This window comes from Haliaeetus leucocephalus, unplaced genomic scaffold, assembly GCF_000737465.1.
Source record: "Haliaeetus leucocephalus isolate CR32 unplaced genomic scaffold, Haliaeetus_leucocephalus-4.0 Scaffold545, whole genome shotgun sequence".
NCBI lineage: Eukaryota > Metazoa > Chordata > Aves > Accipitriformes > Accipitridae > Haliaeetus > Haliaeetus leucocephalus.
The window spans coordinates 2,578,985-2,606,667 of record NW_010972981.1 but is presented as its reverse complement, the minus strand read 5'-3'; the positions used below and the strand labels follow the sequence as shown (position 1 = coordinate 2,606,667).

At 37.2% G+C, this 27,683-nt stretch overlaps 2 protein-coding genes across 2 annotated transcripts in view; one reads left to right on the top strand and one right to left on the bottom strand.

Moving 5' to 3' along the window:
- Window positions 1–21,908, top strand: part of FAM184B (family with sequence similarity 184, member B) — a gene marked incomplete at its 5' end in the record, with an annotated part of 38,156 nt that extends 16,248 nt beyond the window's left edge. The window contains 9 exons of the mRNA XM_010576887.1: window positions 3,722–3,832; window positions 12,669–12,881; window positions 14,124–14,277; window positions 15,307–15,419; window positions 15,841–16,089; window positions 18,915–19,093; window positions 20,527–20,644; window positions 20,824–20,928; window positions 21,652–21,908. Of these exons, the coding sequence (XP_010575189.1) occupies window positions 3,722–3,832; window positions 12,669–12,881; window positions 14,124–14,277; window positions 15,307–15,419; window positions 15,841–16,089; window positions 18,915–19,093; window positions 20,527–20,644; window positions 20,824–20,928; window positions 21,652–21,876 (1,467 nt within the window). The remainder of the gene's footprint in view (window positions 1–3,721; window positions 3,833–12,668; window positions 12,882–14,123; window positions 14,278–15,306; window positions 15,420–15,840; window positions 16,090–18,914; window positions 19,094–20,526; window positions 20,645–20,823; window positions 20,929–21,651) is intronic.
- A 3,776-nt stretch (window positions 21,909–25,684) lies between these two features.
- Window positions 25,685–27,683, bottom strand: part of MED28 (mediator complex subunit 28) — a gene marked incomplete at its 5' end in the record, with an annotated part of 2,340 nt that continues 341 nt past the window's right edge. Inside the window, 2 exons of the mRNA XM_010576886.1 lie at window positions 25,685–26,027; window positions 26,474–26,586. Of these exons, the coding sequence (XP_010575188.1) occupies window positions 25,830–26,027; window positions 26,474–26,586 (311 nt within the window). The remainder of the gene's footprint in view (window positions 26,028–26,473; window positions 26,587–27,683) is intronic.

The window sequence follows — 27,683 nt, the reverse complement described above, 5'->3', positions numbered from 1 at the left end:
GGAATACTGATTTATCCTTCTTAACTATAGAAGACACTTACTCTGAAAAGCTATGCAGAAATAATACCAGGAATAAACTCAGTACAATGAGGAATGTATGTATCCTGAGACTTCCCTCTGTACAATGTCTCCCCTTAAACAATTGTCCAGCCTCGAATCTTTTCTATATTTGTTCAGTTCTCCTAGAATATTGTTATGCTAGCATTCTGTAAAATTAGACCTGGCATCAGAGACATAACAAAAAACAAATTGTCCTTTGTGCTGTTTCACAGAACTAAGGTTGTCCTTGGGGAAGCCTACATGGTTGGAAGTGTCACACACCCAAACTCAAACCAGAACAGAACCCCCTGCCCCCCATCCCTAGGCTGCAGAAGAGGCATACAGCCCTGAATCACAACAGTTCTACACTGTTAACTAACATAAAGCCAGTATTTTTCAATGGAGTATATCCACCTTAATAGCATATTCCCTACAAAATAGAATACTGCAACCCCAGAATTCTACCCTGGTTTTATTATATTATATAGCTAGTGTGTTTTATGGACTGTAGAAATTGTAGTTATGTAAAAAGAGGGTATGAGTAGAAGACACAGAGAACTTGATTTGTAAAGGCAAGCATCAGTCCCATAAGGAAAAGATTTGTCTGAAGGAATAGCTGTTAAAAGGACTGGAAGATCTTGTAATGAAGCATGCAAAGGAAATCAAGCCAGTCTAAAACTTCATGGAAGCTGAAAGAAAAAAATGCAGAAGGTAGGAATGTTCTTCTATTTATAGATGCTCTAATTCATCTGGTTTTAATCTTATTGGTCACAGTGACATCATTTGAATTATCCTCACTTCAGGCACTTTGAATTAACATAAAATGCAAGGATTTTCTCACTATGGTCTTACTGCGGAAAAAAAAAAGAAAAAAAAAAAAGTCAAGCTGACGTATTTCTGAAAAGCTCCACAGGCAGAAAGGTGAATTTATCCTTGATGTGATAAACTGCCTTCTTAGCAACACTTATCCTTGCATGCTTTGCTTGTGACAGTTGGAGTGATTAATATATTTCCCGATGAAAAATGTATTGTAGGTGTATTCCAATTTCTGACTTAAATTTCCATGGATTGCTGCTGTGAAATACTCAAATACATTGATTTAATCAAAATTTTGCATTGTTTAGGCAGAGGATCTAATTCTGCAAAGTGTTGGTAAATGGATTCAGAGAGCAGGTGTTACCAATGAAGTGACAACTAGTTACAAATACATGCATATATGTGTCCTTATTTAACTTTAGTCAGAAAGAATGCTAATTTTCTCATGGATCCAGGCAGGTTAACTAAGCAATACCTTCTCTCGATGTGTGAGTGGCTGAGCTGTAATTTTTGTTGTCGGTATGCACTAGCAGCGATTGGCTTAAGAGATTCTTCAAAGGATTTCATCACAACTGCTGTCTGTGGCTGAATCCTTTGGCTTCAGGAAATTTGCAGTCTGTAGTGTTTCTGTGCAGTAGGAACCTAAATGTGAGCTGAATTCTATTCAAATGGAGGAAAACCTTGAAACACGTGTTTAGTTTTAAGCACGTTTTAATGCTTAGTGAAGCTTACAACTCGGTGCATGCCCAAGTGGTTTGCTAAATTTGGGCATAAACTAAGGAGGAATTTAGTTTCTGTCTCCTAAAGTACTTTTGTGTTTGTCAGACATCTTGTAGACAGAAAAAAATTTGATTAGAGCAGTTTGTAGAATTGGACAGACTACTGGTCAAGCATTCTTTAGACCCTTCTTGGTGCTAAGAATGTACTTCTAACCATTTTTCCCAGTTTTAATGCTGCTATACCTTTCCAAGTTCAACATTTACTTGAGAATAATCAAATCACTTGCTGACAAGTTGTGAAGTCATAAAAAGCATGCAGCTCCTATCACTAAATGTTGAGCTTCATAGTACCTTCTAGATTCTGGAGACTAGGAACTGTGTTAAGTGCTTGGCAGAAGAGTTAATTTCTGCCCTATGAAACTGCTGAAGTTTATACAGTTATGCAATCTCATTTCTCAAAAAGAACCTGTGTGAGTAAATTATTTTATCTGATTGTGGAAGTGCTCAGTTTGATCAGTATGTGAAGATGCATTTCTTCAAGTTACACAGTTACACTATCAAGTATAAGCCTTATGAAAAGGATTTTGCCTTTTATATAGTGTATTCTTTAATGTGAATAAGTTCGTACAGGTATACTTAAAATGATACCAGGCTGAAGCTCTTTATGTGAGTCAGATCAAACTTAAATATCAAACACTTTAGTAAAAAAGGCATAACAGTAGGCATTTATTGCTTATAGGCAATAAATATTGCTTCTAACCATCTCTTCTTAGAGATTCATATTAATTAAATCAGAAAAATCTTGAGTTAGTAAAACGTAAATAAAATTACAGTCTTTTTCATTACTAATGCTGTTTATATCCTCTGGTGCAATTAAGGGCTGTAACAGCTATTTGAGAAGTGTTATATCTATTTTCCAGATGAAAAATTAAGATATAGAGAAGGAAGTCAGTGGAGTTGCAGTGAGAATGCTGCAAACACCTGATCTTCAGGTTTTAATCAAAAAGACCATTATATCCTCTCCTTTTCTTACAGTCAGAATTAAAGCTAATTTCTCCCTTGTGATATTCATGTCTCTGTGTTTGATTCCATCCTTTAATTGCTACCTAAGAGTTTTCCTGTTTTTAAACTGTGAAATGCTAATGTATTCTTCTTTATTTAATTATGAGTTGCAAGGAAGAGGTCAGTATTGCTTGGGCTTCTGTTTCCTAATATCATGCCATCCTCCCAATGATTATCACTTTCTTAGTTTTTAGGTACTTCTTCTGTTAGCTTGAATTCTTAAGTCATTGTGCTATAAAAATGGGGGTGGGGGCCGCTGTACAGGATGGGGGAGGTGTTAAATTGCTATTTTTTTTCTTTTTCCTTTGTTTGTGGTGTCTGAAAATATGGTAGAATATTTTTTTTGAGTCAGCAAATTGGCACAAATAGGAAGAGCAAGCACACTAATAAGCTTGTAATATATATCACTTCAGGACATTTCTAGAAGTTGCACATTCAGTCTTTCTGCGATAAATGATTGCTCACATTTGCTACAAACGATTGCTACAAGCTCTTGGTCACTGTCTTGGAAGTGGTATTATCATGGATTTTTCAAAAACTATTTCCAGCAATAAGGTGATAATATGGTCTTCAATTTTTCATTTTATTTTATTTTTACTTCCTCACTGGGATTTTCTTCATGGATGCTATAACATAGTGCTTCTTTTGATGCCCTTTTCCACTAATTGCCCATTAGTTAGTAATCTGGTTTTATATGGTCAATGTATATTTATGTTTTTTCAGATCTTGTGGGGACTCTTGCATACTAAATTATTTTTGAATGCTAATACCACTCAAGGGAAAACAGTCTGACTCTTGATGCTGTACAGTTTTCCACCTCAGGGAAGCTTTCAGTAGAAGATTAGGATTATGTGAGCTGTATTGTCTAACACTAGTATTAGAAAGAACCACACCAAACTCTTAATACATCTTTGATTGAATAATACATGAGTGATGTTAAAAGGCAGTACATGTATTACTGTGTAAACTGCTCTATTATCTAGGGTAATGGAGAAGAAATGTTCTTTCTTTTTCATGCTGCATGTTTTGTCCCAGCTATTGCATGCTCTTTTTTTTCTTTTTTCTTTTTTTTTTTTTTACTTTAGGAGCTCCAGACACAGCTAGAGGAATTTAAAAGAAAATCTGAGTGTGAACAAAAGCAACTAGAGAAAGAGAAAGAAGTCCTAAATGGGAAACTTCAAAACTCTTCACTTGAGGTAAACTGGGCATAAATGTAACCCAGTAGGGAAAGGGCTCTTCATTTTTCCTCTCCCTGGGAGATTCTTGATTAGATTTTAATTGTATTTGCTGTGACTGTCATTCAGGAAAATATGCAAGGACTTTAGATAGAAATAACAGAAATTACTGCTTCTGAACATCTATGAAGATTTTGACAAGCCTATTTATTTTGATAAATTTCATATATCACTCTTTGGAGATATACTAAGGCTTTTTGATGAGGAGTTTGGGTACATCAGGGTTGGATGGTGACTCTGACTGTTAGTCTGTATACAGAGCTAAGGGAGATTAGAATCTTCCTCACAGCTCTTGTTGACTTGCTGATTTAGTTTTTTGTGTATGTAGACATGTAAAAGGGCCTGCTTGGTTGGTCTCTTGAGCAAGAGAATTGAATGGAAAAAAGGTCAAATAGATCATTGTTTCTGTTCTGCCTGCTTGATGGGAAGGGTGGTAACTGAAGCAGGTTGGAATGTGCAGTAATTGAGTATATATTAGTAGTTAGGTATGCCTCCCTCTGTGTTCTCAAGATCAAGAATGAAATAGAGAAAGCATTGTGACCCCAAAGTAGCTCTGAGGATGTCATAGTTTATGTACTGTTCCCCACTCTGGTTACACCTAAGTCATAATGAAAATCTGCAGACATGGATTAATCTGGAAATAAATACCTGAGATGTGTTAGTATTAGATTATCTACCTATAACAGCTGTAATGTATACAGTTGCAATGTAACAGTTGCAAGCCAAGTGGTGCAAATTTTCTGGATTAGGACATCTACCAAAATATTATACAGGAAAGTGTCACTATTTGAAAAGCCATAACAGGTTGGATAAATAATTTTCTGCCAAAACAAAAGCAGAACTCCTACAAGGCAATTATTTACTCAAGTAAACAATTCACCTTTAAAATTTCTGACAACTGTGAATACACGTTTTCTCCCTCTCAGGTGTTCCCCTTTGTGTTGTTTGGTTCTTCTTGGCAAATGCTATCTGCTTTAAAATGTTATGTACAAGTTATTTCCTTTTCTTCAGTGTGATCACGTAAAGTTTTTGCCTGCAAACATTTTGATACTTTTATCTCATGGATAAGCTATAAAACAACTGCTTTAACAGAACTGAAATCGGTGCCCTAGTGAAAAGTTCTGATGATGCTCAGTGCTGCATTTATTTTTCTACCCCAAGTATATCATTGCATTTGGTACCTTTTTCAGAAGAACAATGAAATTATTTGTGATTGTTCATTCTGGGAGATTATGGGTGAATGGACATGTTTTCACCATGATAATTTTTCACCCATTTCTTTGGTTTTTCTTCCTGCCAATCCATGTTTTGAGGCTCCAAGATTTTATTAAGCAAAATGAGGATGTTCCCAAATATACAAAATTTCTTCAGTCTAGTTCAAGAAAAAGTAACGAACAATAGGAATTAAGTAGCTCACACTGTGGAACTACTGAATTACAGATAGCCACTGTTGTTCTAAGTGGCCGTCTATGATTTCCATTGCTTTATATCTTCACTGATTTTAACCAATTTCACCTCCAGGAAGTTCAGTGGGAGTTTGCATGGGAACAACTCCACAGAATTTGAAGACCTAGATCTTTCTCAGATGGCATTTGTAGACTCTGAGTGGCCATAATAAGCTCTTTTTGAGTGTTTGGTGACAGAAAAAGGACAGATAAGCTCATCAGGGGACTAAGCAAGATGTTGGCCCCCCCTCTCCTACCCGCTTCCTCTTTCCCACATGCCATTACTCCTGCTTGGTGCAACGTGTTCCAGCAATCAGGGCATGTGTTGTGGTCATTCACTATGTAACACCTTGTTTTTCTCCCATTCATGCTGTACTAGCTGTATACTAGTTTTGAGTGCAGCATGGCCTTTTCCCTTTCATTTCTCCTGTAAAACAGATTGCTCCATTCTGGTATCACAATTGGATTCTGACATTCTATCCATTTCCTAGTCTTAGAAATACAGAATTTAAGTGTAGTTCTTAAAGTTCTAGCTAAATCCTGTTTTTAGTTTTCATTACACATTTCTGCATGCCACAGTTTCTGCAGGTTCTTCTTTGAGAGAATTTCAGGTCAATCCAACTTGGACCTATCCAGAGTGACTTCTTTGCACCTAATGCAAAACATGGGTTCTTAGAAATCTGTTGTCTTTATTCTTTTCCAAATTCCCATAGATGTATATATTTCTACAACAATAACTTAGTCCATTCAAAGCTGAAAATTTACCATGATATTCTGGCATCCCTAGGTAATGCCTGAAAGTTTGAGGTGTGAGGGAAAGAGATGGAAGGAAGGAGTAGTGGCACACTGTCTGATCTCATAGTATTGTGTATATGCATGCAGGTGGTGTATTCCAATGAAAGGTCTCAAAAGTCTTATGTCATGAAGCAATTATTGTTCAGGTTTTGCAGATGGAAAAAGTGAGGCAGTGAGTCATCAAATTACTTTTCTTGAAGTCACACATTCAGGACAGAAAAATATCTTCGAATCTAACAATGCTCCTAAAAGGGAGGAGATGCTCCCTCTGAAGAGAAATTTTGCATTTTTCTTGGTACTCTATAAGTTACTTTCTGAACCAATTACTTGGCAGTACTCAGGGAAGTAATTTCAACTTACAATACTTCTATAAAGATGTGAATATTCACAGCCAAGAAACCACCATTGACTATACAACATTATGTTTCACTGAGGGCATAATTCCCATCTGGGAACCTTTGCAATGGCTCAGTCCAGAGCTTCCGCCTGAAAGGTTAGGCAATGTGCTGTTACTAATCCAGTTCTAACCTGGATACAATTTCAGATCTAAAAATAGCTTCCTTGGTTGCATAAGGCACATTTTTGGTTGGGCTGACATAGCTAGAACACTATGGAGAGTAGACAGAATCATCATAATTTCATCTCTCTGGGGATGCACTTCAAAGTAGTGGCATTTCTGTATTACTAAGATTTTTCTGGATAAAGAAATCAGATTCACACCTGTTTGCTCCTTTGGAAGGAAGGATGTGAGATTCTGTCTGAGTCAAATGCTAATTCATTAGAAGTTGTCCAGTTACTTGCTTTTGCACTACAGGATCTCTTCAACATGTGTTAAAAGGGCTATTCTGGAATTAGAAGGTACATAAAATGGAAGCGCAGGCATCACCTTGAGGTGATATATCTTTGCACAATGCTAGCACAGCAATGCCCAAAGCCTTGACAGAGATCTTGTAGGCACCACCAAATAGCAGCAGTAGAGATGTGCCTAGTGTGTTCACACCTGTCCTTCTAGTCAGGAATTGCCATAAATTTAGGAAGGCAGTTAACTGTGAACTTAACTGAAGTAACTGTGAAATAAGCCTAAACACAACAGTAAAATATAATCTCATTATTTTATTGTTAGTTCTTGTACCATGTTACCGTTTTGATGTAATAGCATCCTAGTATCAGTAAAATCCTGTAGCATTTGGGTGCCGTATTTTAACTCTCTGAACAAATTCTCAATTGTGGTGACTCTTCTGTAATACATCAAAAGGCAGTTTTAAGTCTTATATAAATTCATCCCCTGGCAATGTGTTGAGAAACTCAGATCTTTCTACTTAAAAGATACAGAAGTATCTGATTCCAACTTTAGATCTTGCCTTTGAGATTTCACATTTCTTACATACAATAATAAAAGAAGGGGAGAGCAGACATAAGATAGACTTAAAGTTTTCATAGTGCTTGCAAGCACAGTGAATTAAAGTCATCAAAGCAGAAGTCAAACGGGGGAGCCAACTGTGATGGCATGCACGGCCTTATACTTGCCCAGTATTTTTGTCCATGGGCTCTCAAAGTCTGAGAGGTACTTCTGCAAAAGAATCAAGCCATCCTTCCCAGGAGAAGGACAGTAATTATGGTTAGAAAAGAATGAAACTTCAAAGATTTTTGAAATATTTCAAAACTTATCTTTTAGAAATAGTTACTCATTTTTTTTCTTTACTTGGAAGACAGTGGGAGACAAAATCAGCTATCCTAAGAAAGGGCAAATGCAAACATAACCCTGAAATTTGAAAATAATTCAGCAGAGCCTAGAAAAATACTGTTGCCTAGAGTTTATACTGTGGATAGGTATTAGTTGCACCTTTAAGACCACTTTATGCCATTCTGGTGGATAAAAGTGAATGACTAATGGTATTAGAGGTATAGTTTTCTCAAGAGGTTTTTTTTTGCAGCAGGGAGACATTATAAAACAATGTGGCTGGTCTGTTAATAGTAGAAGGAGCCAAATAGATTCTGGACTGATGTGAGTTGGCATAGTTTCATTGGCTTAAATGTTGCTTCACCGGTTTTACAAATTGAGGATCTGGCTATCTGTTTTGAAGTAATGAAACACAATAAAAATGCCTGGGCACTGCAAATATTCCAGGGAAGGATTTGCACTGGTGATTTGAAAGCCCTTTTAACTGAAAAACAGGAGGAGGAAACCTGATGGGATAGAAATGTTTGTTTCATAACCTTTAATATCTTAGAAGTAGCAGGATTCATGAGAAAGAGTATATTTATATCCCTGATATATTTGTGTAGGTCTTTTTCCCTAAATCACTGAAAAAATAATGTTTTCAGAAATACTTTTCCATCTGATTTCTTACTACATTGTTCTCTGCTGCTACCAATTTACTGCTTAGCCTATTTCTAGTTAGTATGATCTTATATTTCATGCTAGTAGTGCTTTGAACCAATAATTGTCTATGAAGAGAGTCTGAAAGGTTAAAATGTTGTGACCACAGCTGAAGTCTCTTTTCATCTTCCCCACCTAAATGAATATTTAATTTGCAAAAGCAACATTTGCAGGTGACATTTTTCCTGTTTCCAATTTTTCTATTAGAAAATATACAGCCTACTCTTCTGGCACATCTTTTTTTACTCACTGGCTTACTTTCAGGAAACCCAGAAAAAAAATGCATGCTTGAGTGTAGTAGTGCTAATGCATATTACATCAGCTGATACAGGGAACTGTACAGCATTAAGTGTTTCACATCAAAGCTTAGTTTTATAAGGAACTGCAGTACCTAACAGCTTCAGTGTTTCGTTTCTTTATATAGGAAAACATTGGTGAGTTCAATAGGCATTAAGACAAAGTAAATGTTTTATCTATAACCAGAAGCCAAAGTGCCCATTTAGTTAAATCTTATGATTTACCACTTATTTAAAAAAAAATTAAAATAAAAATTGCAGCAGCTCTGGAAACAAAGGTATGGTTGGCAAGTGGTTCTGGCATCTGCCTGTTCTTGGAGTGTATCCAGGCTACAGATAGATCCCATCACACAGATCCCATCACACAGACACATTAAAGACAATTAATGTTTTTCATTAAGAATAACATTTAGCAGTTATTTTTCACTAGTTTGTTCAGACAGATAGGTTTTTTTGTGTTTAGTTGGATGACACAAAGGAAGAAGCCAAGAAACGACTGGATGATTAGGTAACTTAAACTCACAGTTTGGGGCAGCTAGGTGCTCTTTCAAATTTGCTAACTCAAATCAATTTGTTTAGATAGCTTCAGTGAAATTCAAATGTACCATGTTGGTTTGAAATTGTTTAAGAAGTGGTAAAACTAATCTGTCATTTTCTGGCACTTAAAAGAGAACAAAATAAAACACTTGATTCACAAAGCACTGGGTGAAAGAATGTTTGTTTTCTTATCCACCAACCTAGCATTCCATGATGTGTGGGAGACCTAGGCTTGGTTGTGTTGTTTTTTCTTCTGTCAGCTTTATCACCATTTAAAGAGTTCCCTTGTCATGGGGTTATAGGATAAAACAGGGTGAGCTACAGTGTGTCACCTGTTGCCGCTTCTTCACTTGTATATTAAGTTCTCATTGGACAACCTAGGCCTTCATCACTTGGGTGCATGTCCTAGCTACGTTCATATACACACACACGTACTCTCTTGCTTTCCTGGTTTTTCTGTGCCTCCATGCTTCCTTTCTCTCTCTCACACACACACAAAGCAGAACCACCGCTGACATCTCTTCTTCCCCTGTGTTCTGTGAATAAAGCCATTTGTCTCCTTGCAAATGATGAAATAATTTAAGTTTTAAATACATTGAATTCAGTCTGGAGGAAATATTTTAATTTTTCATTTTGACGTGTACATTCAAAAATGTTTTCTTTGGATTGATTTGACTAGAAATTTTATTGATTACTTGGTTTGGCCACCAAATAGGAGAAAGTCGACTGCCCAAGCTGGTAGCTTTGCTAAAGAGCTTTTTAGCAAGGTTCATCTTTGCTTGCAGACTTCTGTCATGTCTAAATTACAGATATTGTTGTAGATCTCAGAACATGTGAAACATCAGTAATAAACTGATGCAATAAACTAAACATCTACCCCAGCTGGTAAAGGAAACCCACATTAATTATAATAGTAGTATGACCCTCTCTGAGCAAGCCAATGGAAGGGGTTCAGAAGGAAACTGAAGTACGAGATCAGTGATGATAGTAATGACCACCACCAATTAATTGGAGAAAAGGAACCTGACTTGTGGATTTGAAGTGAAGGACAAACTCTATTTAAATGGAAGGAACACAGTATACTGACTTGTGTATAGGAACAGCAGTTCTGCAGCTGTAAACATACTCAAAAATGGAACAGTAATTCTTTCTTGTAGCTGCTTACAGAGGAACAGAAACCAGATTTAGTAAAGGAAGTTATGACGTTCTCATGAGATGTGTGTGTTCAACAGGTTTTGAATTATCTCCGCAGCACATGGAGTCCATGAACATTCATGTTTCATATGAATTGTGCTTACATAGAAATAAATCATCTTCATCTGATACTCTGTGAGTGCAAACTTTTTACTCAAAATTATAAACTACCAACAGACCAAATAGAGCAAGTTTTTACAATGTTTTCAGGCCCTTATTTAGTTGCTCTGTAGAAAAAACAATTAAAATAGGACAAATCAATCAAGTAGAAATAATTCTTTCTAAGCTGTGGGTGTCTCCAAAAAAAAAAAGGTTCACATTCATTTTTCTTCTTTAACACCAGGATTCATTTCTGGGACATAAAGACTTGTATAAGTTCTAGAGAGAAGGGAGCAGGTGCCAGGAAATGGTAAAAGCAGAAATTGGGACTAGAAGTGAAGACAAGTCAAGGTACAATGTAGTTGGAGGTTGTGGTCATAAAGTGGGAGTACAGAATGTCCTTTCTCCAAAAGGATTTGAAACCCTGGGAACTGATAGAAGCTCTGTGGTTTGCAGCATTTTGAGCCTTCAGAGCACAGTTCTGTGCTGGAAACCTATGAGAATAATAGAGGCTTAAGGAGTACATGAATAAGGGCTGTGATCCATCTGGGAATGGAGAAGGGCCTCAGGAGAGGGAAAGGAGAGAACGCATCCTTTGGAGGAGAGAAACCAGCGTGCTCAACCAGTGTGAGAAAGAACAGAGCCATTGAGCTAGCAGGAATACATTTAGCCATCATCAGAAAGGATTCCTGTAATTTAGAGAGATCTGGCATAGCTCATTAGTATCTCCCTTTGGACAGTGCAGTGCTGACTGTGGCCATGAAGTTAATGAGAAGTAAGGGCTTTGCACAGCATGTCTCCTATTCTCTTATGTAACACAAAATATGCCAGAAAGTGCTATGAGAATGAAATGGGGAAGGATACAGACACCTTAGCCCACTTAGTACATCTTCATCCAGTTTTTGTGGTGCTGCATCAGAAAGGACCACAAGTGTGCAGCTGAAGTTACAAGCAACTATTTACCTAGCTAAAGCTTCAGTGCTTCCTCAACTAAACAAACTGTCTGCAGTATGCATGGAAAAAAAAAATGAACGCCACACTGAAGAAGAGAAAAAGAACATGTATTAATGTAGAGGAAAGAACAGGATGAGGTCACAGGTTATAATCTGTACTATATCCAATTTGCAGCTGTGTGTAATGTCATTTGAATAATTTAAAGACACATGAAATTCTAAGGAAGCCAATTTCTTCCTTTCATAGTTTGAATTCTGTTTGTCTAAGACTGGAAAGTACAAGTATATAAAAATTGGAAAACAGACCATCTTCTTTCACATGCTTCCAAAAAGAAAAGGCAAGAGACAAAGGTTTTGCAGGAGGTATGGCAGAGCAAAAGAGCAGACTTGGAAGTCAGATACAGCAGCAAAAATACTAATTGGCCTTCCTAATTATGCATGCTCCCTCTATGCAGAAGGCAGTTTTTCAGAATTTCACAGCTATGAAGTTAGGAATGGCAAATTTAAGAAGGGCAAATACAAATTTTTGCTGAAAGCTCAGAAAACCTGCCAAATGGGAAAAAGAACAAACTCCTTCCTTCCCCGCCAAGTTATTCTTATAAAGGGGTATTTTTTGTTACTTTTTTTATCAGCCATTATTGACATGTCTACTGTATTTAGTAATTAAGCTAAGAGAGGGGAGAAAATAAAACAAATTTGAAGCGTGATGTGCAGAATTCTTTTTTCCATTGGTTCTAATCCACTGCTTTATATAAATGGACTCTGCAGTGTTAAATTTCCAGCATGACAATAACCACAGCCTTAGGCCTGCCTCCTGGTTTGTGCCATCATTATTGTGCAAGTTAACTATGGATTGTACGTATGAGATGGAGACGATTTGAAAAGAAATAATTTCAGAAAAGTACTTGATGGGCAACAGACAGTATACGCAAAAGGGATGTCATTCTTCACTGCAAAAAGGGCTCCTTGCATGAAACAAGCATCTTGCTGTTATTCATAGAGCAATACCAGTTCATAAAATGTACTCAAATTTACGTCAGTCCTCTCCATTGTGAATGCAGCCATTAATCCTATCCTGCTGACTTACTTTTCTGGAAGGTGGCTCAGCTGAAGCAAATATTAGATCAACAAGCAAATAATTTCAAGGAGTCACTGGAGAAACATAATCTGCAGTCCAACAAAGAAAAAGAGAAGCTTCTGCAAGATCTTCAAAACACCATTAAAGAAAACCAGAATGTTAAACTGCAGCTGGAGGCATCACATCAAAAAGTCTTAAAAATGTTGGAGAAAAGCAAAGATCAGGAACTCAAGGTCAGTTTACAACATACTACTGTAAAAAATTGTATTTGTGGGATAAACCGTATTAGCTAGAGCTGATTATCAAAACTCGGTTATCTCCAGTTATCTTAATGATGGATTGCTATTGTTGCACATAATGAATTATTCTGGGATTTTGAAAACTCATCATCTTTAGTTTGTTTTTTTTTTAAATTTAATATTTGATCTTAGACCATAGTGTGAATGAAATAGTTTCGTAAAATAATATATCCTACCCTCTATAGTTAGGCTGCGATGAATACAAGCTCCTCTAGCTGTGCTCTTGCTTCAGAAATACAAGGGAATTCCTAAGTGTATTAGTAACAGGACTCAGTTTTATTCTTTTTCATCCATTATTAATTTATACATAAATACTTGAAAAGAAATATAATAGACATGTATAATGATTTGTATTGCCTTAGATACCTTCAAGAAATCAGTTCTGTAAGTGGATAACCAAACTTTTAAAGGTTCAGGTAGGTTTATTTCAGTGACAAAATGTTAATGCAGTAACTGAGGTTCCAAAGAATGTTGCTGTTTGAGAAAAAAAAAATCAGCTTAAAAAATGCAGATGTGATTGTGACATGGAGTTCAGATGTCCCCATTGATATTGCACACCTTAGGGAAAACCTACTTATATGTATTAAAACCACCCTAAGTAGAATTTAATATCTTGTTTATATATTCAGAATAAAATCCCAGCTTTAACAAAACCAAGCTGAAGGCAGTAAGTTGGTAAAAATGAAACTGAGGATAAGAGTTTGCTCTCAGAGCCACTACAGAGCGACTACTCCATTGTTCACAGTGTATCAGCAGGACTTCTAATGACAGTGGAAGTTTTAGCCAAGAACAATACAAGGAAAGATAGAAACCTTTGTCTGACGCACTATGATAAGTAATGACATACAGGTCAAATCTGGGGGACTTTGTATGTTGAATAATAAAACATCTTTCTAATGCCAAATAGATCAAAGATGTCAGTGTTACTATTTCATAATGTACAACAAATCTAATAGATATCTTGACAATTTCTCTTGTCCCTATTAATTTATATTTTTTAACTAAATTTAACTGATTTTTTATTCTTGTGTTGATGAAGTATCATGTAAAGTGGTGATGAAAATAAAAGTTCTACAGTGAAAGACCAGATTCATCCTGGCATTACAAGTAAAACAACAAGGTGATAAATAGGCTCCAACTACTTTGTTTTCGGGGGGGTGGGGCTTTTGCTTACAGGAAGCAGAAGAACGTTTGAAAAAGGAATTTAATGAGACTTTCAAGATCCAACATCAGTCTCATAGGCTGGAAATACAAACCTTGGAAGAGAAAGCAAAGAAAGAATTACATGATGAACTCGAGCAGATACAGAAGCAGCAAACCCTGTTGCTAGGTATAATGTTGCATGTCATTGATTATATGCTGAGAAGCACTGACTTTTCTCTCATTCGTTTTCTTTCCCATCTTCTGGGAACTCAGATCTTCTTTGTGAATCTCCTTTTCCATACCCTGCAATTTTAGGAATACAGACTTAATATTCTTTGTTAACCTAGCTCTCAACTGTTAGCTGCAGAATGTCGCTAGGAGAGTAGCCTGGTGTACAACATTCAAGTATGCATTATCAGGTATATTAAATTAGAATATTGTAGTTAGTGTAAATGACTCCTGCTTTTTCTGTGATGTGAAGAATTATTATATGTGGTTCAAGTCTGTTCTGTTGAGTTCAGCAGTGGAGATCAGTTGCTCCATACGTATTGTTTAGTCAGTTTAGAAGGTTTTCATAAACTCTTCAGAACTAAACAGAACACTGCATTAGGAGGACCTGTAGTATCTCTGGTTTGAACTCAGGTTATTAAATCTCATCTATAAAAGGTTTTCTAATTAAAGAAAGAATAATCTGAAAGTACCTTAAGTACAAACTGGATTCTCTTCTTGGTTTTTTTTTTCAGTAATTCAAATTTGCTAGAAAGATTTGTTGCGCTCTAAAGTTTATATGTCCAATAGATAAATTCTGAAGAACAACTTCCAGAAAAATCATAGGGAGACAATAGAGCTCTCCTCAGTCTGCCTTATGGCCCTCTATAAAACACCAGTGGACTTAACAGGGATTCTCAGGGGTGCTCCAATAAAGTTCAAGTTTAGAAGAAGCAATTATAGTGATTTAGTCTGCAAAACAACTGCCACAGTATTACCTCTCTGATTCCAATATTGAATCATTGCTGTAGTAGCTCCATATCTTCTTACTATTGCTCAACTGAGTTACTTGTTGAGTAATAGGAGGCCATTATACTTAATGTCAAAGGAGTTGAAGAACAAAGCAAAATGTAAGGTATTAGTGTTTTCATCTACATTGTCTATATCTACCTTCCCCATCCAGCTGGCCTCTGACTGCTTTAACAATTGTCTGTCTGATTGTTACTAGGATCTGTAAGGATGGAACTGTCTGAGCAACAGACATTGTGCACTAATCTCAAGAAACAAATAGAAGAACTCCAAATGGAGCTGAGGAGTGTGAGGACACTGAAGAAACAACAGGCAAGAATCCAATTCCTACTTCATTGCCATGTTGTGTTTGGCGAAAGCAATAGTATGAAATTTCTCTCTCCAGAGATAATAGAAGTGTACAGAATCTCCTACAGAAATGAAATGGGTTTCCTTCCCTTAGGTCACATTTTAAAATGTTAGTATTGTTTACCATCTTTTCCCTATGGCCAGGCTTTTTTTCCATTTAAAGATCAGAATCTACAACACAATAAATGAATGTTACAATAAAATAAATTTTATGGGGACTATAAAATATGTTCAGGAAGTTTTGATCATAGATTTTGTCTTTCACATAGAATTGCACATATAATTGAAAAATCAGTTCACAAAAATTCCATACACACAATTCCAGTGAGCTCTTCGCGTTAAATAGTTAGAGGCTGTGAATAACTAAATTTGGCCTTTTTCTTAGGAAGGAAGTAGCCAGAGCCAGATCAGATCTCTTCATGATGAACTGGAAAAATGTCAGAGTGAAATTTCCGAACTCAAGAAAGAGAATTTACTTTTGAAGGACACAATGGAGCTACTCAGTGCTGAGTTGGAGTCGCAGAAGCAAGAAGCTGCACAGCTTCAGGATAGGGAGAAACAGCACAGAAGGTTTGCCTTAAATTCACACTTCATAGTGCTATCTAGAGAGTCAACAATGATGCCAGCATCAGAAGTGTTCTAAATGTGAGGAGTGTCAGAATCTCTAAAGTACTAATTTTAGAGGTTAGGAGTTTTGCAAAAGCAGTAGTTCATTTCACATTTCTCTCCAGCCATAATAAAAGCATTTGAACTAACTGTTCATTATGTCACAGAGAACTATGTCCAGTGTAGCCCCACAGGAGTGACCTGAGAAAATCTGCGTAACGTCAGCCTTTGAAAGGCACTGGAAGAAGAAAACAAATCCCAGATTCACCCAAGAGCTATTAAAAAAAAAAGTAGAAGTCTCTGAGAATAAATACCAGTTTTTTTGGTACTCTCTGTAGCTGAAACCAAAGGGTTGTTAATTCTAAAGGAGACACTTGAGAATGCCTTATGTTCTCTGTGAGACTCTGCTTTCGCTGTAACAGCCAGCTTTGCACTGGGGGAGTAAGGGCAGTGATAGCAGACACTGACAGTGCCTCTGGGCTGATGGAAGCCTGGAGCTGTAATATGCTGTCAGGGCACAGGAGGGCAAGCTGACTAGTAGTCTTGGCTGTCTTTGCAGAAGATGGACCATATCCTCTTGGAGTAGCCACAGGCTCGAAGCACGTGTTGCACTGCAGTAATAGCAGTCTTCCCATCTGTGTACAGAAAAAGTACAGGACTTACCTTTTACATGGGAGACAAGACTGGGGTTCACTGTCCAGTGCATTTGTATGGCTGTTGAATCCTTTGAAGTTTCTGGGTGATCATACTTGACACATTCTCTTTGCAGAGAGATTGAGGGATCTGGTGCATGGGTAACTTTCAATTCATTTCTGCAATGGTGTAGAATGTATGCCCCTAACTACTCAAGATGTATATATAAAAGGATTTCTGAAGAGTATACCCTTAAAGGAATCTTTAAAATCATGTCCTATATAGTCTAGAGAAAAGCACTCAAAGGATACAGAGTCTCTCAGCAGACTGTCAGAGTGGCCAGAGTAATTCCGTTTCTGTCTACCAGTCAGTAGGTATTTAAAGAACGAAAAAGAAACTTTTTTTTTTTTCCTTTGCACTCTTTGGAGAGTTACTTGAAAGTGACTTCCATTTCAAGCTTTTGAAGCAAGATCAACAGAAAGAATTGCAAACCAGAGAGTTTCATCAGTGCCCTGCAGCTACCTTGAAGGAATTTAGAGCCTCTGTTCATGAAGAGAATTATTCACGTCAGTGATGAGGTCTAAAAGGCCTCAAATGCTAAAGCTGCTGGGCTGGAGGATAATCTCTACAGGGGATAGATGGTGTAGCTCTACTACAGTAAGCATTTGAGAAGGAAGCATTAATGGAAATTATGTGAGGAGGAATCCTTCAAATAACAGAAGGTAGAACCAAAGAGCTCAAATGGTCCTAGACACCTGATACAGGCTGCTCTGAAATTAACCCATGGAAGATCTGGAACGTTAACTTGCAGCTCATTTTGCTTTTGCAGGACCAATAATTTGGGTAGAGGAATAGTTAAATTGGTGAGTGCATATAAATAACAGCTTTTTTACTGTTACTTTAACAACAGTGACCTTGTCTTATGCTATATAGTTGTTTCTGATTTGAAAGCTGATAGTGGCTTGTTATTTGCATGTGCCAAATTTTTATAACCAATTACTTAAAATTACTATTCCTACTGTTGCCAAGTAAGTGAAACCAGTAATCTTCTTGAAGTAATTATTCTCCTTTCCATTCTTGTGAATTGTGTGAATTCCATCTCCAGCACAGAAACCTTTTGTAAGGACTAGGATGAGGGCAGACAAAGTTTTTTTTTTATGCAAAGAGAGGAGAAGTCCCAAAATGGCTATTCTGAAGGAAAGCTTTTATTCTACCCCTGAAGAACCATTTCAGGGATTCTGCTCCCATTTTCACTCTTATTTTTCTGCTGCTTATTTTGTACCACATGCCAAATCAATCACTCCCATGGCTGTGCTCTAATTTCAAGGGCTGAAACCTTTCATGGGCCTTTTGGCCTTTCCTAAAGCATTTCAGAAACAAGTGAAAGGGGCTTAGAAATACACTAAAAAGAAAAAAAAAGTAAACAATATCTTTTGTGAAAATTACAGTTGTTAATCTCCTGAGTTTGACGTTTCTGTTTGTTGTTTAATCAGTAAACAACAGAACATGGGCTTTGCATTGAGTTAATGTAAAAGTTTCTCCAAGGTTTAACAAAATGTTAGCAAACAAAAGGCAACAAGCTAACAATGATTCTTCAGTAGAAATCTATCGGTTTTAGGGTTGGTATCAGAAAGCAATGTTATGGCTAGGCTTGAAAAAATGTTAGGCATTTTTTAGTTTTCAATCGATGGTGTTAATCAAATAGCAGTATCTTTCAAAATATATTGTCTATTAAAGACAAATGTAGTTAAAGGCATTGTTATAACATTTCTTACCTTCACTTTTTTAAAAAAATTATTTTTAGGATGGTGGTAGGCAGTATTAAATGTTTCTGGTGCCATGATGTGAGGAAATACAGCATCAGAGCCTCATGTTAAAATCCCAGAGATTTCAAAATAATTTTGCTTAATACAAGTGAGTTTCTATGGTACTTTATTGTCATGTTTGACCATTAAGATTAATGTACAAACTAACCATAGACAGAATATCAATAGCATCATTATATAAAACAGACCCTCTGTTTCCTGAAGGCTGAAGGTCTCCAAATAATTTTCCTCTTCCTCAGTGTTAGTATGGTTCTGCTTCAGATTGCAACTGAAGTGTCAGTCAAATCAGTAAGCAGAAGCCCAGAGCTGTGCCCAGTTAACTACCTTTGTAGTCAATAAAAGACCTCAAAACTGCATGCTTTGATCAATGATAATAAACTAGTATTGAAACATGACAATTCAGACATGTTTTAATACCAATGAAAGGCTACTGGTAGAAGACCTCAATATCAAGCATAAAAAAGAACTGGACATACTGAAACAAGATCACTGGAAGGAAATCGAAAACATACTATCTGATTTCAGCGGCACTCGGGCACATCTCCAAGCAAAGATTTTCTCCTTAGAAACTGAGTAAGTCATTTAAAGAAACTCTGGCTCATACTGGCAATGAGTTCTGTTTGAAATTATTATTCTTAGTATGTATAATATTTAATTACTCACAGGTAGAATATTACAAGCACTGAACTATAAGTGTATAGGTATTTCCTTTACAAACACAAAAAGACCCAGATATATTGTAACAAACTGAATATTTTTTAATGTAAAGCACTACACATATGGTTTTACAATGCTAAACTAAAACCTGCACTTAGCATCTTGCAATTTTATGAAGTGTAAAATAATCTTTGTCACAGATGATACCAGAGGCTTTGATCCATGATCTTGTACTTAATTTTGTTCAGCAGAGCAGCATCTTGGAGGTTAAGCTCTTGCTCATCCTCATTCCCTTGCAAATTTCCCAGGACAGCCCCCACTAACTCATGTAAATAAATGCACTTTGCAACCCCCTGTGGAGTTAAGTAGTTCTGTGGTGCTTCAGACTGTACAGGAGAGGCCACTCAGAAATAATCCCTTGTCCTTTTCCTCTTATCCCAGCTGTGCAGCATAGGTCCAGAAGAGAGACCTACTTGCATGTAAGCAGGTCTCAGACCATTGAGATGTTAAGATTTATCTTTTATCTAAACTCTGAGATGATACACTAAATTAAGTGTATAAGATGGGGGGCGGGGGGGGGGTCCTCTCAAAAATGTTTACCCTCACCAAAAAAGCCCCACAAAATGGTGGTTTGTATTCTGTAATACATTTCTCAGTATGGCAGCTGAACTTCATAACACTCAGTTTCTCAAGCAGCAAAATTCATTAATTTGGCTGATGAAATACTGACTTGTTTTCTCATGAGTCAGTCAAATGTATGTTCCCACACCATCTCTAAGAAGGTGTAAGTTCTCATTTGAATCTTTTCCCCTGATTAAGGCATTTAAAGAGCTGAACTCACACTACAGGTTTTGACTTAGAGGGTTCACTAAAGCAGCATGTATATCCAAGCCTCTCTTTTCATGAAAGTTACAGGAATTGAGTATTTCTGAGGCCTCTATCAAATATAGTTGGAAACAGCCTGTGGATTATAAAGTTATTGGGTCAGAAAAGAGAACAAATAGGTTAATACAGACATGCATAGATACTGCTACACAGATTTTTTTCTCTAGGAAACTAGACTAGCAATGTGATGTGCAAGCTTGTTAGTATTTTACACCAGGGGCTGGATTTTATACTGGACAGGTGTTGTGGGTTAACCCTGGTGGCAGTTTATTTTGGAAATCCACAACATTCTATACTTATGTAATCCATGTACAGATGCCTATTTTTAAAATATGCTATTTTATCAGAAACACCTGACTATGTCCCTGTATTTTAGGCGTGGAATTTAGGGCAGAGTACAGCCCGGGTATCTCTTGAACCTGGTCTGAGGAAGTTTTTTCCGGTCTGCATTTTCCTTGGTACAGACTTAAAGAATTAGAAGAACAGTCAAGAAAGTGGGAGTCCAGATCAGAAGATACACACCTTATAAGCTGTCTGCAAGACAAATTAAGTGAGAGAGAAGAGATTATCAACCAGCTGGCAGTAAGATTTCATTTTATATGTACATACATAGTTTGGAATCTGTTGGAAGGCTCTATGCAGTGTTTCACACGTTGCTTCAGACTGATACTTTCTGTTCTAGAATATTTTGACAAATATATGTTTCCATTTCAACTTCCACAAATAGATGTTTCCATACACATAACTTTCTTTCCCTTTAGGAAGGAAGAAAATTTCAGCATTCACTTATAGCCAACACTGAATCTTACAGGAATCGATCATTTTCTTTTAACCCTAATACAGGATGCTTGACTCCTTCCATGAAGGTAAGATGGGCAATGCAATTAAAATCACAAATTGTCATGTTTTATTGCTATTTGAATCATACAGATGATCAAGACAATAAAGGTCCTATTGATTTTTTATGGTAATGTTATTTGGTAGAATTCTTTCCAGTAACACAACCTACACTCACGTGCTGAGTATAACATAAGTTCAGTAGAAGTATATACGCACATAGATACAGGTGTTTAAGCAAATATAAAACACTAGAACTCCAAAGATGCCAGTCTTCCACTGGGATAAGCACAACCATCACTTGCAGATTTGGGAGCTGCTTGCAGATTTGGGAGTTGCTAATTGGGGTATTGCATGCATCAAGGAAAATTATGAATTGTGTTTGGGCTGTGCAGGATTTGCCCTTATCATTCCAGCCCCTGTGTATGATACTGTCTACAAATAGTCATGGAAAGAAGGGAGGTCAGGTTGGTGGAAAGCACCTAACTGAGCTCTGCAAAGTTACTGGCTTTGATGTATCTAAAACCTCAAGGTCAAATAAACAAGTTGTTTTAATTGGACTGCCTAATCCATGGAACCTCACAGCATACCCTGACAATGTATTTTAAATGCCTATAGCAAAAGATGGGAATCTTCATTTTTGGGTGCTCCTCACAAGATATCTGGGAACAAGGTATTGTTGAGGTTTTTATAGTATAAAGTGTTAAAAAAAATATCTGTGTAATGAAGTTTTCTGTTACAATAAAAAGCAGCAGAAGAAAACGGTTGAGGTGCCCAGTCGTGTTGTCAGCGTTCCAAATTTAGCTTCCTACGCAAAGAGCTTTTTGAGCTGTGACTTGAAATCAAAAAGAAGTGCTCCTCAAATAACAAAATCTACAAGCTTAGACCCGGGTCCCGGCTGCCTCAGGGTGGGCTCTCCATCAGCACAGTCCTCAGACAGCAGTGCTGCCACAAGGTATTTGTCCATTTTGCAGTGATGTATAAGATGATAAATGAAATTGTATTCAGAATCTTGTAGGCAATTCAAACACATTAGACATTTGGAAATAAACAATGATGTAAGGTTCCTGTCATGCAGTGAACTCCGTGTGTTCAATTCTCTGCAGAGGGACCCAGAACTTCACTGCAGAAGTAGGCTATAATCACTACCCAGCAGAGCTTATGCTTGCAACCCCTCTTGGTACAAAAAAAGAGGATTTGCAAGTATTTAACTAAGAATGTAGTTAATAGTGAACATGGCTGTTTAAAATTTCAGGCACGTATCAGTGGCTCTGTTAAGGATGTGTTTTCCTTCTTTCGTTTCTTTGCTTTCTACTTGGCAGATGTAGATGGCATATTTTTATTTTAGGAGGTATTTGAATGAATCTAGGCTAATCATTTGGCAAAGGGTTTAGAGGTTTAAATATTGATTAGCAGATACTTAACTAAAAACTTCTTAGTTTGATGGTTTTTCTCTGAAAAGCTTGAATTTTTCTTCAAATTTATGAGTTATTTAGTGTTTAAATAAACATGACTGAACTATGTCTTCAAGAAAATTAAAAATGTATGCAGTTAACATTATGCAGATATAATGATAAATTTTAAAAAAACCCCAACAAGCTACCACTATACTTCATACTATACCACTACAAAAGCCAGCCTTCTCACCTATCTCCTAGTGGAGTTTAGTTTTCATGTAAATTGTGTGCTTGAGAGTGCTTTCCTTGAAGGCAGATGGTGCTGTCTGCTGCCAAAGACAATAACCCAGGACACAGGCTTGGATCCAGTTTGGCAATTCCTACACCTTAAAGATAAAAGCATTCTGTGTCATGCCAGAAGACTGCCAAGGCAAATCAGATTTGTATTTTAAAGGGAAACGTACAGGGAGACTGAGTGTAGCTTGGCTGCTACTTACTTACTCTTTTAAATCAGTCAATCATAAATGAAGTCATATTTGCTACTATAAGCTAACTGAAATGAATGTATTAAAAAGGCATCCTGAATGCTGAAAAATCAGGGACTGTGTAATAGAATTGATTATAAAAGCCAGTTAATATTCAGATAAATCCTTCAGTTCCAAATAAACTTTTACCCAACATTTTCAATGCATAAAATGTATTTCGTATTTTTAAGAGTGAATTGCAGCTGCCATGTTCTGATTTTCAAGACTTCATATTCTTGAAGCATGCTTTTTTTTTTTTTTTTTTTAGATGTCAAGATTTATGTTCAAACATTTCTCCATAGCTGTTTAGCTCTCCTTTCACGCTTTGTGTTACTGCCAGTGCTGTTAGCCCAGTTACTTGGCTAGCACAGATCCCACTAGAAATTGTAGCTGGCACCTTTTGGCCTCATCCAGCTCATGTGACCACAGATCCATTAATAGGATCATTAGTTTTTCCAGGAAGAAAGTATTAAATATTGATAAGGTTGTAAGTAAGTGATGCTAATGCTTATTTGTTTGCACAGGACACATGACAATGAACCACCACAAACCAAAGATGACCTAAACCAAGACCCTCAGCATCAAGAATGGTTTACTAAATATTTTTCATTTTAAAGCAAACTATTTCCGTATTTCTCAGAATTACTAGAAAAGCTCTTCCTGTTTCCTTTTAGGGAATGATAGTCCAATATATAATTTAGGAAGGGAAAAAAAAAAAAGGAAGATGTAATTTCCAAGTAAGTAATTAGGAACGACTGCACTCTCTTACGTCTAATTACTACAGAGTTATAGGCATGGATTTCAGAAAAATGCATTTTTTTAACAACCTCTGTAAAAAATGAAGAAAAAGCAAAGTTCTGGATACTGTTACATGAAGAGACTTTTTAATCAAGAGACTGTACCACTCCACAATTACATTAAATATGCAATTTGGTCTCTGATACGTCCTGTCAATCTGGCTCCAGCTGAAAAAAGATCTTACTTCTGTAGGTGATTTCTGTAAGTTTATACATTTGCTTCATCAGCTGTTTAAAATGATTTCTGCATTATAGTAATGTGATTTTTTAAGTTTTTAAGTTTTTAATGTAATCTTTTAAGTTTGTTAAACTTATTTTAAGCTGTACAGCATGCAGTATACCTCCAAGAATAGCATGTTTATAGCAAGCTGGTTTAGAAATAGTTTCTGGTTTGCTTAATAAACTGTTTTGTATTGTCTGCGTTGCAATATAATATTCCTGTTGCACTTCAATACATGTAACAATCAGCCTGATAAATTAGGGTAATATGTAAGTACGAACATTAAAACTTGCTTGTAAATCATCCATTTTCATGTTTTGCAAAATAGTGCTATGTTATGCTGAAGTGTGAGTCAGACTGATACACTGAGTTCCAGATTTATGGGAACTGCGTACTTGTACATTTTATCTCAATATTGTTCTTACGCCCTCCAAAATGCAAAGTGGCCGAATGACTACATTTATCAGATCATGCTAGCTAACTCATTACAGGGAGGAAAAACAGCCATGAAGAAATTAACCCTTAGATAATTCATCAACAAATGTGAAAGGCAGGGAATTGTGCAACCAGCAGCCTAGTGTTTTATGACAACATAGTTCATCTTCAACTGCTGTACAATTTGAATCCCCATTTAATTTCAACCAGCAGGTCCTAGCTACATAGCAAATTTTATGTGTGCAAACAGCCATACCTCCAGCCTAACCTTCTTACATCAAACAGCCAGCAAGAACTGTACCAACAGATGCAAGCACTTACTACAAAACAGCCGCTGCACCTCACCCATGGTAAAAAGGTGGCAGACGGGGCAGAACGCTTCTACAAGCCAATACTTTTCATCCCAGCTGTTTAGTATTTTTTCCAAGATGAACTGTTCGGTTTGGAAGGAGACTTTGGCATCAGATTTGGCAAAAAGACACTTTTTATACATGCAATCAAGAAGGGGATAAAACGGTGTGCAGTAAGTAACGTTGAGGAGTGCCTCAGTATCTGTGAGAGGATCAGGTATGTACAGGGCTAAGTTTTTTGTTACGAGTTTTCATCCACTCTGCCCCAAAAACTTTTAAAGCACACTAGGAAGTTCAATACACAATTACTAATTCTAATTTCCAGGGTTACAATATTCTAATTTATTAATTCTGTCCCCAAAATGATGTCCCTAGAAAGTGGCTTTCCTGCCTATACGGATGAATTAAGCTTGCTGCCTAGCAATAGAGAGACAGGACTCCTTTGCTGTTTCTACCTCCGAAATCTTTTTTTGGCTACCTTTGGATTACTAAATAGTGCACCCCAGTAAAAGCTAGTTCTGTAGACTGGACAGTGCTGATGACCCAACAACCACAATGAGCGGTCTTTCTTTTGAGCGTAGGTATTTTGGACCATTTCTACACTAGCCTAACAGACAGAACATCAGTAACATTGGGCCTGCACTACCTATCCCCTACAGGGGTATGAATTTTGCAGTTTCATTTCATCCTGTAAGAAACAAATTTATATGTGCCAAGAGCCCTTCATGAGGTGAGTAAAAAGTCCAGTGGAGATGGACAGTTCACTTCAAAAAAAGCACACTCTTCATCTGACCTAGATACAGAAAATTCTAAGGGTGCTTCTACAGTGGTAGTTACGGATAATTACTGGATCACAAAACATTTAAATATTCCAGTAAAACCAAACAGTAATCTTTGCAAGTATTTTCATCATACCAGCAAAGATATAGTTAGGGGAGAGCTAGGGCCACCCTTTCTAGAAAGAGGGAAAGTGTGGAAAACACACTTCTACCAGAAAGCATCCTGAATAGCAACTCTGCATATTTTCCATTGAAATACAAAACCAATCCATATTTTTGCAAAAAAAAAAAAAAAAAGGATAATTTATTTTGCTTGTCTTAACTATTTATATTTGTAGTACAAATTACATTATACAAAAAGCATACAAAGTAAAAAGAACACCACTGCTTTGCATTGGTAAGAATATTCAGATATGCAAAATCAAAGATCATGTTTGCTTCATTGGAGCAGGAATATTAGCAGGTGCTTGTTCTAGGTAAGCTAATGGACCCTGAGGCATTTCTGCAGGCTTTTTGTGCTGTACGCTGATATCTTCCAGGACCTGCTGCCAGTGTCGCAGTTTACCCAAATGCTTCTGAATTAATGCTTCTTTTCTCTGCAATTCATTTCTTAATTCTGAAACATCCTATGGATGAAAAAATGTGTATTAGTAAACAGACAGTATTCATAAGAATAACCACCTCACATAAAGAGCATATAATTTCTTTAGCTTGAGTTTTCAAGCTGATCTTATAGGGATTCTAATAATGGAAACAGAGGGAATGCACTGTGAATGCACTAGTTCTGTTCCCCTAGATCAGATATTTCAGAGATCGTTACTTCCAGCAAAATTTGACTAACTGGTTTGTTTCTTCCAATGAAACTACCATCTGTGTTCCAGTACTCCACTGAGCAGCAGGCACCCAGCTTCTCCAGGTTCATGGCGAGAGCTATGTTAACAGTCAAGTTCTAGCAACTTAAGATACAGCATTGTGTTGAGAAACCCAAAATTAATGTGAATGAGGCGATTAACTGTACTGGTACACAGCTTATCTCATCTAGCACAACACAGGTAAATTAATTTAAACATACCTCTTTAATTACTTGCTCTGGTTTCTGGACTGATAGCTGCAGTCTTTTTTGTAGAAAAAAGCATTCCGTTTGTCTTGCGACATCCAGAAACTTCTGGATGCACTGATCAACACCTAAACATAAAAGAATAGATTTCAAAAAAGAAGTTATCAGGCTGATACTGGTAGTTGCCTGCATGCTATTAAAAACACCTTCTAGAAAGAATATCTTCAGATTTACTAAAACGATATATTTATAAAACCAGGATGTGCATTAAGTCTCTGTATAAAACATTCCTTTGCAAACTTTCAGAACTTCTTTTAAAGGTGGAAGACAACAACCCTTTTTCCCAAGTTTTTCTACATTTCTGACAATGACAAAGAGTGATAAAATAATGTGTGGAACTTGGTTGAATAAAGAAACCATTTCACTGCATGCCCAAGCAACAAGCTCAATGTAAGGTTCTAAAATATGGGCATATTTAAGAGAATATTCTGCCTTCATATATTATGCACTATGGTTTTGACAATAAAAGCTGTCCCATTCCAGCATATGAATATGACCCAATATCCAGAAAGGAGTTTTCAAAAGCATTTATGCTGTTTTTGAAACAGCGCTTGAGAGTCAAGCTTTGAAAATTTTTCAGGGAAAAGTACACTTCTAAACAGTAGTCAAGGGCCACTTTTTAACTGCATGTTTGTACCAGTTCAGCATTAATGACGCCTCCCACAGAGGTGCCTGTCACACAAGTCTTGTAGCACTGCTCCCAAGCAATCCAGGCTTTCCTTTCCCACCGTTCGCTATCGCTTTATGCGGCTTCACAACGCATCACGTCAGCTTCCTCGTTTTTTGAGCCGTGCATTTCACTGCACGTTAATACAACCCCACAGGACCCCAGGAGCCAGCTGGCGCTCGGACCTTTCCACAGGACCCCGACCATTCCCGGGTGCGAGCCTCCCGCTGCTGGGGACAGCGTTCCACCCGGGAAGGGCCGCGCAACCCCGAGTGACGCCCGTCACCGCTCAAGGACCCCGAGACAGCTTTTAAACCTCTTTCGGCCTCGCATGGCGACGAGGCACGTACGCCCCCGGCGAAGCCCGAATGCACCTGCAAAGCTTCCCAGGAGTTTTAGGGGAAGGAGGCCCTGCCCCTCCGTGTTTCAGCCCTGCAGAGCAAAACCGTGGCGTATCCCGGGCGCCTGCGAAGCCGAGCCGCGCTGCGGCCCCGCGGC